This window comes from Tachypleus tridentatus, chromosome 6 (genome assembly GCF_004210375.1).
Source record: "Tachypleus tridentatus isolate NWPU-2018 chromosome 6, ASM421037v1, whole genome shotgun sequence".
Taxonomy (NCBI): domain Eukaryota; kingdom Metazoa; phylum Arthropoda; class Merostomata; order Xiphosura; family Limulidae; genus Tachypleus; species Tachypleus tridentatus.
Genome location: NC_134830.1, coordinates 36,567,369 through 36,580,570, shown reverse-complemented (window position 1 = coordinate 36,580,570; position 13,202 = coordinate 36,567,369). Strand labels below are relative to the sequence as shown.

Here is a 13,202-nt window from a genome sequence, read left to right as displayed (position 1 = left end):
TGCCAACACTATATACAGTTGTACCCAGAAAATGTCATCATCAGCTGTTCTTACAAATGTGAACGAAACTGGTGCTTGCAAACACTACTTGATTTCACTGTATTTTTAGGGTAATCATTATTCAATCTCTTAAAAATAACCATAGAGTGAAGAAGAGCAACAATCTCCTTTCCCATCAACAATGTGCTTGAGCACTTGGTTGAGATTTATGTTTGCAAAGGTTGTAATTTATAGTATACTTAACTACTTCTATGTGTTGTTCACAACGTCTGTTTATTACCAACAACTCCTGAAAAAGAAGACCCCCATCTTGCCTTCTCTGACCTTCTTCACAAACTGCTTTCACAAATTTCCCATCATCATTTCCAATGACAATTTTTGTCACTGTAGCTAATTATTCTCACATGAGATTGAAGGGGACCAACTGTTCCCAAGCACTTTTGTTGGAAAGAAAAGGAAATTATCACTTTGTTTTTCCATCCTTCAAACTAACTTCCGGCCATAATTTGTTTCTGTTTTATGTGCAACTGTTTAAAGCAAACACACTCAGAACTAAATAGCAACAGATTGTTAGGTAAAGATGTTTATCTTTAAGTAAGCACTGCCTGTTTGTCCATCATATTACTCACTTCATTAATGAATAAAACAGGAATTTTCTCTGCTCCCCTTGTGTCTGTAGATTCAATGAAGGCTTTAGTCCTAAACAAACTAGTGAATAGTTAAAATTTTGATTTAATGGTCTTTATAAAATTTGGTGTATGAGTTACAAGTACCAAGCTGACAATAAGGTTTTCCTTCTAATCACTTCATCCATCTGAGGGTGTCAATAATTCTGTTTTATCAGAATTCTACATTCCACCAATTTTTATTCCTCATCCAATAAAACTGGATGAACACTGGATTTCATTCGAGAAATGAAATCATAAGGAAAGTACAAAAGTAAGTATTACTTTATAAAAATTATGCTTACCAACACAATTTCTTCTTTTTCTGAAGTAAATAGTATAATGCATCTTAAAATACATTATGACTTATATTTCTATTTCATACATGTGCACATAAACTATGTACAAACCTGATTAGACTGACTTGAATCCATTGGTGATTAAGGATGTTTTGTTTTAAAGAATATCTTTCATCTTTCATCTGCTTCATTAATTCTAAAGGGTTCATTAAAGCAACAATCCATGAGACAAAGCAAATTAAAATCACAGAAATAAAGCCGATCTTTTATACAATTATAATTTTATGCATCAGAAAGTCTCATTTTTCTTTTTCTATAGGTCATTTCCATTAAAAGCAAAAGCAACATAATTTTACTTATTAATACTTAACTATACTTTATAACTTACAAAACTGGAAAAATCTTCCATTTACTCCTTTGTAACAATTGTAATGTAAAGTACAATATGAACAAGCTACTCTGCACTGTGTACATTTGCTGCTAATCTGTCGTTGACCAATAAAACACTGCTTGATACTCTACAAAAGTTAAAAATGGTCAAACAGTGTAAATGTGTTTGTATTATGATTTCTGAACACTGTCTTTATGTAGTTTGCATGTCCTCTACATTGAAAATCATGAATTAGTACAACACAAAATCACCTAAAGACTCAATAAAAAGAAAAAAAACATTTATAAAATCATCTCACATGAACATTAATTTCAATACATTGGAGGCAGTCAGACTATAAACAAACAAGACAGAGAATGCTGTTCTATCTGTTGGAGCTCATTATAATTAAATGGAATATTACTAAAATAATAAATTATAAGTCACACATTAGAAGACAGAAAGATAAAAGGAATCTTCAACAATTGCCAAACTGATAACATGTTCAGTTAACCTAACATAGTCAGAAAAACCTAAATACTTCTCTTGAAAACATTCAAATAGTTGATTCAAATCATATGATTGGGAAGACTATAGAGAAGTGAATTATACACAGTGTTTTTTAACAATAAAAATCCAGGTCAAAGTTCTGTTCACTACTATAACAAAAAATCTTTCTCTGGCCTTCCTTAAAGACAAAAATAGAATGGTAACCAAATCAATGGATGTACAAGATAATCAGTATTTAATAATAATAATAATCAGTTCGGTTTGGTTTGAAGTTTGTGGAAAACTACACGCGGGCTATCTGTGCTAGCTGTCCCTGTATAGTCCCTTTTTCACTGTATAGTGAAAAACTATACTTGGGGAGCTGAATATTTATCTTTAATTTGAACTGCTTTAAAACTTTCATAATTATACTTTTTTAAATTTAAACATTATAATATATGTGAAAGACATTTGTTATCCATATCATTTAGAAATTGGTAGATTGAAGGTGAGGCCCTCCCCTTGTTAGAAACATTCAAGTTGTACTCCTGTATTATTTATCATGTGTTTTGTATTTATTTTTGGTATAATATTCTGTGTTATGCAGAAGAGATACCTGATTAGTCTTATATTTCTTCACCTATTTGCGGCAAGGCTAAAAATCATACCAGTCATTTCAGCACCTAACAATCTCATTGGATGTGTTTATCATTTCTTACATTCACTAGAGTATGGTTTGTGTCATGTTTCATTCTGGAACTTCAGATTGATGCATTTATTTGTCCTTTAATGACATTAAGTACAAGAGTTATCTCTTTCTTGAAAATACTAAATTCTCAGTCTGTATGTATGAATGTTTTAGATCAGAAAAGGCTGTTGCATACCATTTTCAACAATGTTCAATTTTCAGTAGCATCAGAGATGTCACAGTATGTACATATGCCAAGTAACTTCACAATATAGTTCTGATAGATGCTGTTCCAATGTGATTTTGTATTGGCTGTTGTTGTCTCAGCTGATTCTCAACCCTCTATAGTCATAACAACAAATTCAATAACTTTTTTCATGTGAAATGGATGGTTGTTTAACAGGCTGGTTTAAACACCAGATTAATTGTTACTTAATTAACTTTTCCTCTAAATAAGGCTTGAAGTAGTACAAAGGATAGACAGGAATAGTGAGTGTAATGTGATATATCCTGTATTTATGTTTCCCTAAAAAAGGTAACCTTTTTTAACATCCTGCCCTTCAAGATTTATTGCATTATTTAAAAGTAATGAGTCTCAATAAGGTAAAATGTGTTTTATAAAGTAAGGTCATATTTAACCAGTGTACTTCCTGTATTGAATGTGCAACTTATGATGATACATGTTGACATGCACACTTAAACCAAATGCTTTCTACAATTATTATATCTTAGTGATTACAAAGATTGTGTGAATTATTTCATTAATAATGAAATAAAAGCAATAAAAGGACGTTTTTTTTCCTTAACAACAACACACTAATACATTACAGTTAGTGATACATTTGCCGAGTTTGGACATTTCATACAAAGGGCTACACGAAACAGTTCTTTCAGGAAGATGTCGATAACACACTATCTATCCTCTGGTGTCACTTTATAGAACTACACATCCCCTATCAAATTTTTCATCTTCATCTGGATTCGGTCCATGTTTTGGACCAGAGAGGGACAGGTTTAGCATAGACCTCTTCCTCCCTCTCTGGAACTGTTATTTTATCTGCATGACTACTAAATCCTGAGTAATTAATTAGCATTGTTACTTTGTTGTTGTATTACTTACAGTATATTAAATTTTGCCCACTGTCTGCAGTTTTAATACACATAACCTTTTCATGGGGTAATATTAATTCATATATTTTTATAGCTTCTCTTTTTTATGATCACACTATTAGCCTGTGTTCACAATACAGTTCCACTTAGCAATCATATACACACAAACACGTAATCCTATTTTTACATACAAAACTTTTAAAGTAGAGCTACATTTGTATCTATGACTCAGTTAGCCTAGCAGTGTTCCGACATTTAAATTTTTTATTTATGACGTTCAGAGGGGAGAGGTACTTAGGGCTAGGTTATCATGTATTATGTAACTCTCTAGTTTGCTCACCAGTTCATTTGCATTAGTATTTTTCTCATAATATTGAAGCAAGTTATTCGGGAGTCTTTAACAGATTGGCAAGTTTGAATAGTTGTGTAGAAATATTGAGTTTGTTGATCGTGGAACTGTATATGCTTTCATTAAAATACAATGTCGTATTTGCTATAGTTTGTTTTTGATACCTTTATCAATGTTATACAAACATATTCTACGACTGGTCTTAGGCATGTTCTGTAAATTTTTAATGTATTTATTGTTGAATGTTCTTCTTTGTTATCATTCACATTCCTAAGATAACTTGCTATTGTCCAAATTATTGTTTTTATGCTATTAATGTGTGGTATTCAGTTCAATTTTGTGTCAAAGTAATCCACAATAATTTTGCTGATATTGTTACCCGTAAGAGAGTCATGTCTAGATATAACTGTAATATTAATTTTGTAAATAATATGACTTGTATTCTGTACACATTTATTTTAATTTTACATTTACTGCAGTAAAAATTCTTTATTGTTTAGTAATGGTGGTATGTTGTTGTTATTGGTTTTTAGGCACTCTTACAGATTGCAACATCACCAGCAAACTGTGAGAGAAAAGTGTGGTTTGTGTCTTTGAGAGACTTTTTGCTGATATGACCCCTTTAAAAACGTTCCTAGTAACATAACTCAGAACTATCCGCTCATACTAATATTGTCTTCTGATATCAGTTTGTGAAACCATGACTTACGTGACCTTCTAGAGGCCACATAACATTAACATTTTCGACAAGTTAACAACATAGGTGGTTTGTGAAAAATGATTTTTACTTCTTTACGTAGTAAACAAGGGTATGTTTGACTTGGTATGAACGTCAGGTAGAAATGGTATTAAAAGATAGAGAGAAAAAGTTCTTTATAAGTGCAAAACACTATTACACAGAATTTCATATCAGTCTGTGTTTATATATACATTACCTAAAGTTTGATACAGGAAGTTGATATATTCTTAAATTTCAAATTTTAAGGACAGTAAATGTAAAACTAAACTTCAATATCACAAAATCTGCAGCAGACGAAGGCAGAAAGAAACTGATATTTTTCATCCTTAGATAAACCAGACATGATATAATTTTAACAGGTAATTTACAAAAAGCAACTCAGAATAGAATATGTTAATCGTGTTCAGAATTGGTATTATTTTGGTGAAACTAATATATAATATTTATATTCAGTTTCACTGTTTTCACACTGTTGGTCTTCCCTATTACTGACCCTTTCAACACTATTGGTATTCAATTTCGCTGACTGTTTTAGCACTAATAGCCTTAAATTTCTCTTTCAACAGTGTTGGTCTTCACTTTCAATCTCTGTTTTGACACTACTGGTCTTCAATTTCACTGACTGTTTGAACACTATTGGTCTTCACTTTCACAGACTGTTCCAACACTGTTGGTCTTCAATTTCACTGTCTGTTTCAACACTACTTGTTTTAAGTTACACTGTCTGTTCCAACACTGTTGGTCTTCAATTTCACTGTCTGTTTCAACACTATTTGTTTTAAGTTACACTGTCTGTTTTATCACTTTTGGTGTTCAGTTTCACTGTTTTCACACTGATGGCATTTACGTTCAATTCTATTTCCACACTATTCCTGTTCACTTCTACAGATTGTTTGCACACTGTTGGTCTACACTTCCACTGACTGTTTCAACACTATTGGTCTTCAGTTTCACTGTCTGTTTTCACAATCTTGGTTTCACTTTAACTTCCATTTCAACAATGTTGATATTAACTTGCATTGACTATTTTCACATTGTTTGTCTTCACTTTCACTGACTGTTTCAACACTGTTGGTATTCAACTTCACACTCTGTTGTAACCCTATTGGTCTACAATTTCAGTGGCTGTTTCAACACTTTTTGTCTTCAAGTTTACTGTCTGTTTAAATAGTGCTGGTTTACAGTTTTACTGTCCCTATGTACCCTGTTGGTCTTCACTTTCACTTCTGTTTCTACACTGTTGATCTTCAGTTTCACTGACTGTCTAGACACTGTTGTTCTTCACTTTTACTGTCTTTTCCAGCACTATTGTTTATCAGTTTCACTGTCTGTTTAAACACTGTTGGTCTTCGGTTTCACTGACTGTTTGAACAGTGTTGGTGTTACATTTCACTGCATTTCAACAGTGTTGGTCTTCACTTTCATTCTATATTTTAACACTACTGGTCTTGATGTTTAATGACTGTTTGATTAATGTCAATCTTCAATTTTACTCTCTGTTTCAATGGTGTTAATATTCACTTTCACTGACCGATTCAACAGTGGAGGTCCTTATTTCAATGGCCGTTTCAACACTGTTGGAATTCAATTTCACTCTCTGTTTCAATAGTACTGGTCTTCAGTTTTACTGTCTTTTTGTACACTGTTAATCTTCACTTTCACTGTCTGCTCCAACACTGTTAATTTTCAATTTCACTGTCTGTTTCAACACTGTTGGCCTTCAGGTTCACTCTCTGTTTTCACACTATTAGTTTTCAATTTCACTCTCTGTTTCAACACTACTGGTGTTCAGTTTCACTGACTATTTTCACTCTGCACGTCTTCACATTCATTGGCTGTTTTAACTCTGTTGGTCATCAAGTTTACTGTCTGTATCAACACTATTGGTCTCCATTTTCACTGACTGTTCCAAAACTGTTAAACTTCACTTTCAATCTTTGTTTTGACACTTCTGGTCTTCAGTTTCACTGTCTGTTTTCACAGTCTTGGTCTCCACTTTCACTTTCATTTCAAGACCATTGGTAGTGACTTCCAATGACTGTTTTCACACTGTTGCTCTTCACTTTCATTGGATGTATCAACACTGTTTGTTTCGACACTATTGGTCTTCACTTTCACTGAATGTTCCAACACTGTTGGTCTTCAACTTCAATGTCTGTTTCAACATTATTGGTCTCCAGTTTCACTCTATGTTCAATACTGTTGGTATTTAATTTCAATGCCTGTTTTAACACTGTTGGTCTTTACTTTAACTGAGTGTTTTAACACTATTGTCTTCAATTTCACTGTCTGCTTAAACACTATTCCTGTTCAGTTTCCCTGACTGATTTCTCACTGTTCGTCTTCACTTTTACAGTCTGTTTAAACAATATTGGTCTTCACTCTCACCGACTCTCCCAACACTATTGGTGTTCAATTACACTGCCTGTTTTATAACTTTTGGTGTTGAGTTTCACTGTTTTCACACTGATAACATTGACGTTCAATTCTATTTCCACACTATTCCTGTTCACTTCCACAGATTGTTTGCACACTGTTGGTCTACACTTTCACTGATTATTTCAACACTGTTGATCTTCAAGTTCACTGTGTGTTTCAACAGTGTTGGCTTTCACTTCCACTTACTATTTCATCGCTGCTGGTCTTCAAATTCACTTTCTCTTTCAACTCAATTGGTCATGAGTTTCACGCTGTATTTCAACACTGTTGATCTTCACTTTCACACTGAATGTTTCAACACTAACGGTCTTTAGTATCATTGTCTGTTCACATTGAGGGTCTTCTCTTTCATTTCTCTTTCAACACTACTGGTCCTCAGTTTCACTCACTGTTTTCACACTGTTGGTCTTCACTTTGACTGACTATTTCAACATTGTTGGTCTTCACTTTCACTGCCTGTTTGAAAACTAATGGTCTTCAATTTGACGCTGTTTCAACAGTGTAGTCTTAATTTTCAGTCTGTGTCAACAGTGTTGGTTTTCACTTTCAATCAATGTCTGAATAGTATAGGTCTTCAATTTCACTGACTGTATCAACACTATTGGTCTTCAGTTTTATTTACGATTTGAAGAGTGTTGGTGTTCAATTTCAATATGTTTCAACAGTGTTGGTCTTCACTATGAATGACTGTTTCTGTAGTGTGGGTCTTCAAATTCATGGTCCGTTTCAACAGTGTTGGTCTTCACTTTCACTGAATCTTTGAACAGTGACTGTCTTCAATTTCACTGTCAGTTTCAAAAGTTTTGGTTTTCAGTTTCATTGTCTGTTTTTGAACAGTGTTGGTTTTTAATTTGAGTGCCTGATTCAACATTGCATGTCTTCACTTTTACTCTCTTTTAACACAACAAGTCTTCACTCTCAAGGACTGTCTCAATAGAGTACGTCATCAATTTCACGGTCAGTATCAACACTATTGGTCTTCAGTTTCACTAACTGCTTGAATAGTATTGCTGTTCAATTTCACTTTGTTTCAACAGTGTTGGTTTTCACTTTCACTATATATTTAACACAACTGGTCTTCAGTTTCAATGACTGTTCCATTAGTGTCAGTCTTCAATTTCATGGTCTCCTGCAGCAGGGTTGGTCTTCACATTCACTTATTATTTCAACAGTGTAGGTCTTCAATTTCACTGTCTGTTTCAACAATGTTAATCTTCACTTTCACAGACTAATTCAACAGTGCACATCTTTAATTTCACTGTCAGTTTCAACAATGTGGGTCATCACTTTCGCTTAATATTTCAACAGTGTAGGTTTCAATTTTACTGTCTTCTTCCTTGGTCTTGATCTTCACATTCATTGAATGTTTCCTGAGTTTTGGCCTTCATTTTAACTGACTGTTTTCACTCTATTAGTCTCCAATTTCAGTGACTTTTAACACTGTTGATCTTCTCTTTCGTTGACTGTTTTAACACTTCATCTTCACTTTCACTTCTGTTTAAACACTATTGGCCTTTACTTTCACTGTTTTCACACTGTTGGTCACACCCTTCATTGTCTGTTACAACACTACTGGTCTTCATTTCCACTCTGTTTTAACACTGTTGGTATTCAATTTTGCTGACTGTTTTAACACTAATTATCTTAAATTTCACTCTCTGTTTCAACAGCATTTGTCTTCACTTTCACTCTCAATTTTGACACTATTAATTTTCACTTTTACTGACTGTTCCAACACTGTTGGTTAACAATTTCACTGTCTGTTTCAACACTACTGGTGTTCAGTTTCACTGACTGTTCCAACACTGTTGGTCTTCAATTTCACTGTCTGTTTCAACACTATTGGTTTTAAGTTTCACTGTCTGTTTTCACAGTGTTGATATGCACTTTCACTTCCATTTTAACACCATTGGTGTTGACTACTATTGATTGTTTTCACACTGTTGGTCTTCACTTTCATTGGATGTATCAACACTGTTTGTCATCAAGTTTACTGTCTGTTTCGACACTACTGGTCTTCAATTTCAATGTCTGTTTAATACTTGGTGTTCAGTTTCTTCGTCAGTTTTCACAGTTTTCGTCTTCACTTTAGCTTCCGTTTCATCACGATTGGTCTTGAATTAAACCAACTGTTTTCACACTGTTCGTCTTCACTTTCACTCTCTGTTCCAACGTTGTTGGCTTTCAGTTTTACTGTGTGTTCAAATACTGTTGGTCTTGAGTTTGAATGACTGTTTTCACACTGTTTGTCTTACTTTCACTAATTGTTTCAACACTGTTGGTCTGCAATTTCACTGTGTGTTTCAACACTATTGGTGTTCAGTTTCACTGACTGTTTTCACACTGTACTCGTCTTCACTTTTATTGTCTTTCAACAATATTGGTTTTCACTTTCACGGACTGTTCCAACATTGTTGGTGTTGAATTTCACTGTGTGTTTCAATACTACTGGTTTTCAGTTTTACTCTCTGTCTGCACACTCTTGGTCTTCAATTTCTCTTCTGTTTCAACACTGTTGGTGTTCAGTTTCACTGTCTGTTTCACACTGATGGTATTCACGTTCAATTCCATTTACACACTATTCCTGTTCAATTGTACTGACTGTTTTCACATTGTTGGTCTTCACTTTCACTTGCTATTTCAACACTGTTGGTCTTTAATTTCACTGTCTGTTTCAACAGCTGTTCTTCTGTTTCGCTTCGTGTTTAAAGACTAATGGTCTTCAATTTCACTCTGTTTCAGTCTGATTCAACAATGTTGATTTTGACTTTCATTCTATATTTTAACACTATTGGTATTCAATTTCAATGACTGTTTCAATGGTGTTGGTTTTCAGTTTCACTGTCTGTTTGAAAGGCGTTGGTCTTTAATTTGACTGTCTGTTTCAACAGTATTTGAAACATTTTAACACTACTGGTTTTCACTTTCAGTGACTCTTTAAATAGTATTGGTTTTGAATTTCACCGTCTGTGTCAATACTGTTTCAACAGTGTGTGTCTTCACTTCTACTCTCTTTTAACACAACTGGTCATCACTTTCAATGACTGTTTCAATAGAGTACGTCATCAGTTTCACGGTGTGTTTCAGCAGTGTTGGCCTTCACTTTCACTGAATGTTTTCACACTGTTTACCATCACTTTCACTTCTGTTTCAACGCTATTGTTCTTCACTTCCACTGACTGTTTTCACACCGTTGATCTTCACTTTCAACACTATTGGGCTTAACTTTCACTGTCTGTGTCAATACTATTGGTCTTCAATTTCAATATCTCTTTCAACACTATTGTTCTTCAGTTTAAGTGACTGTTTTCACACTGTTGGTCTTAACTTTTACTGACTGTTTCAATATTGTTGGACTTCAGTTTCACTGATCTTTCAACACTCTTGGTCTTCAATTTCATTGACCGTTTTATCACTGTTTTAGTATGCTGTTGAGACTTCTTGTTGCTGAAAACTCATGTTTGTCGTGTTCTGGTGAGACCTCTCGTTGTTGAAAACTCATGTTATAGTATTATTACTCTGGTGACACTTCTGCTTACTGATAACCCTTATTTGTAGTTTTCTGGTGGGACTTCTGGTAACTGAAAACTCATATTTGTAGTGTTCTGGTGAGACAAAAGGTAAGGAGGTATACAGTGGAGGATCAGGAATAGACAGGATAACTGTGTGCTGAGCAGCTGAACTGAACTCAATTGGTCAGCTTTCCAAACATGTCCCAAATATTCCAAAGTCTCTAAATACAGATAATGCAAGTGAGAATAACTATAAGTTAGAATAAAAATATAAGTAAAGTAAGTGTGTTAAAGTGATTTTGGTTTTCTATGTTTGATGTTTGTATCTGAAGTGTTCTGCTAAGAGTTACTCAACAATAACATACCTTTACGTCACATGTTGATAAGTGAATCACAGTGTTATTCATTCATAACATGTTAGTGTAGAATATCATGTTTGTTGTCAACATTGTACATACCTGTTCTACTGTTATCTAAATAATTAATGATGAACTTTGACTTCATCCGATATTTCAAACTCAGCGCAAGAAAAGGCCACCATAAACAGGAGACAGAGTCAAACTGATGGATAGACCATTCACTGTTCACGATATATACAAAACAGGTAGTACATAAAGTTCTCTGTCCAGTCATATTCAAATATTGTCTGCGGCTACTTTCAAAGCCGGCCTTCATTGGTTGTTGTGTAGATTCATTCTGTAATATCATACAAGAGTAAGAAAAAAGATTGTCGTTAGTAAACCACTAAGAAAATTGTACAAAAAAAAACGAGACATGAATAATTAGTATGTGAAGAAATGAAAATTAGTTAACAAATACAATAATAGGATTTGGGATTTTGAGTTAAAAAACCGATCGCCATCTAGTAGTACGAGTAAATAAAATATTGGATTGTTCATGAAAATAGTCAGAAAAGTTGAGTAACTCATAGTTTTCGTTTATAAAGCAAAATAGTGAAGAAACAGGACACGAACATTAAAATATAAGTATTCTTAGAAGTTGAAATGTCGTAAACATTTTAATAATGATGATACGACACCGGGTAAACCATCACAGTATATTAAATTCCTGTTGTGGGTTATATAATTATAATTATCGAACTTTACTAAAATCAAGAACAAAAAGCAAAGTTAATTAATAATACAACAACATACTATAGGCTGTGTATCAATAACTGTAGCATGTTACAATGTTGAAGAAAAATATTTTTAATTAATCCAATATATATAGAATTACGTCATATTTTTTAAATCTTACTATAAGATGGCGTTTATATCTGAATCTACCTACCGCAACAATAAATACATCATTGCATATCTATCAAATGGCACCATAAACAAAAATCTATTTAAAATTCCCATATTTGGTATTATAGATTCAGGCAATTATAAAAATAAATTCGACACGTGTAACATTCCTTTGTTTATCATAGATAGAATGTTAAGTACTCTCCTTGCGACAAGAACCCAGCTTTCACTAGGACTAAACCTGAAGGTTTGATTGTATCTTTATTGATGTAATTTATAGTTTTAAGAAACGGAGTTTAAAAGAAAAAACAAATTTGTTTTTGTCAATAAACAGTAGCACGTTTAACAGATAGAAAATGACCGTTTCTATCAACACAGTTCCAACACTTCTCCCCTGCTGTACCTGCCGTAAAAATAATCTTTTTTTCTTTTTTTTCTTAGAAAATGCTCACTTTTTTTAAATTTTCCAGCACGGCGCTATCTGAAACAGCCCAATGTTTGCTAACCCTAATTACTAAGCCTCTCACAGGTTGTAGAGTAACATGAATGTTCCCTACATGTTGTCTAGCTTTTGTTTTTCATTTCAAATGTATAGAATTATCTTATGTGAATACACATGTCAAATATTTATACAAAACGTTATACCTGCAAATTGTACTGGCCGAAGTACCTATGAAATGTAAGGTGAGAAACTTTCGACTTCAGCATTTTGCTTTTTCTTCGCACAGTTCGGTTCCTATTTTAACATCTTGTCTCCCTAGTTACTATACGCAAATATTCAATAATATTATGCTTCTATTTCATTATTGTCTTTCTCAGTTTGTATTGGTTAGAATTGAAGCAATACTTGTCAATCAATTGTTGTAAATATATGACGTAAGCGAAAGAGAAGGAAAATGAAGACAAAAGTGTAAAACAGATAAGTGAGAGATAGCAGTTGGAAAAGACAGATGTTAAAAGTTGAGTTATAAAAAACAGTTTTTCCTTTAAACTTGTTTAACAAACTGTACCTAGAGTATGAATAAAGGGTCGTTCTTGGCGATTACGTGTATAACCGTTTGTTGGTGTATATCCAGAGCAAAAAGTTTGAGATGTGACAAGTCATACATGTTGTCTGTGGATTTATATATGTGTGTAAATACATATATATATATACGTATTATCCAGTCGTAATATGTGAAATATAAACATAGAAAGAACCACAAAATGTTTAATGATTGGATTAAAATACACAAATAGATGCTACAAAGAAACAAACATATAAAGTTGAAAGGATACACAAGTTACTACCAGTG

The 13,202-nt window shown here is 33.4% G+C and overlaps 1 protein-coding gene across 6 annotated transcripts in view; it reads right to left on the bottom strand.

Annotated features, from left to right (window-relative positions):
- Nucleotides 1-12,873, bottom strand: part of LOC143252251 (uncharacterized) — a 38,518-nt gene extending 25,645 nt beyond the window's left edge. For 2 of the 6 annotated variants that reach the window (XM_076504101.1, XM_076504102.1), the window contains exons 1-3: nucleotides 12,553-12,872; nucleotides 11,119-11,356; nucleotides 1,076-1,160 (exon numbers count right to left, since the gene is read on the bottom strand). In XM_076504101.1, the coding sequence (XP_076360216.1) occupies nucleotides 1,076-1,160; nucleotides 11,119-11,356; nucleotides 12,553-12,615 (386 nt within the window). In that variant the 5' untranslated portion in view covers nucleotides 12,616-12,872. Of the gene's footprint in view, nucleotides 1-1,075; nucleotides 1,161-4,872; nucleotides 10,882-11,118; nucleotides 11,357-12,552 lie in introns of those variants that run through there. The other 4 variants (XM_076504104.1, XM_076504103.1, XM_076504100.1 and 1 more) reach the window with 3 other exon arrangements.
- Nucleotides 12,874-13,202: the final 329 nt, after the last annotated feature.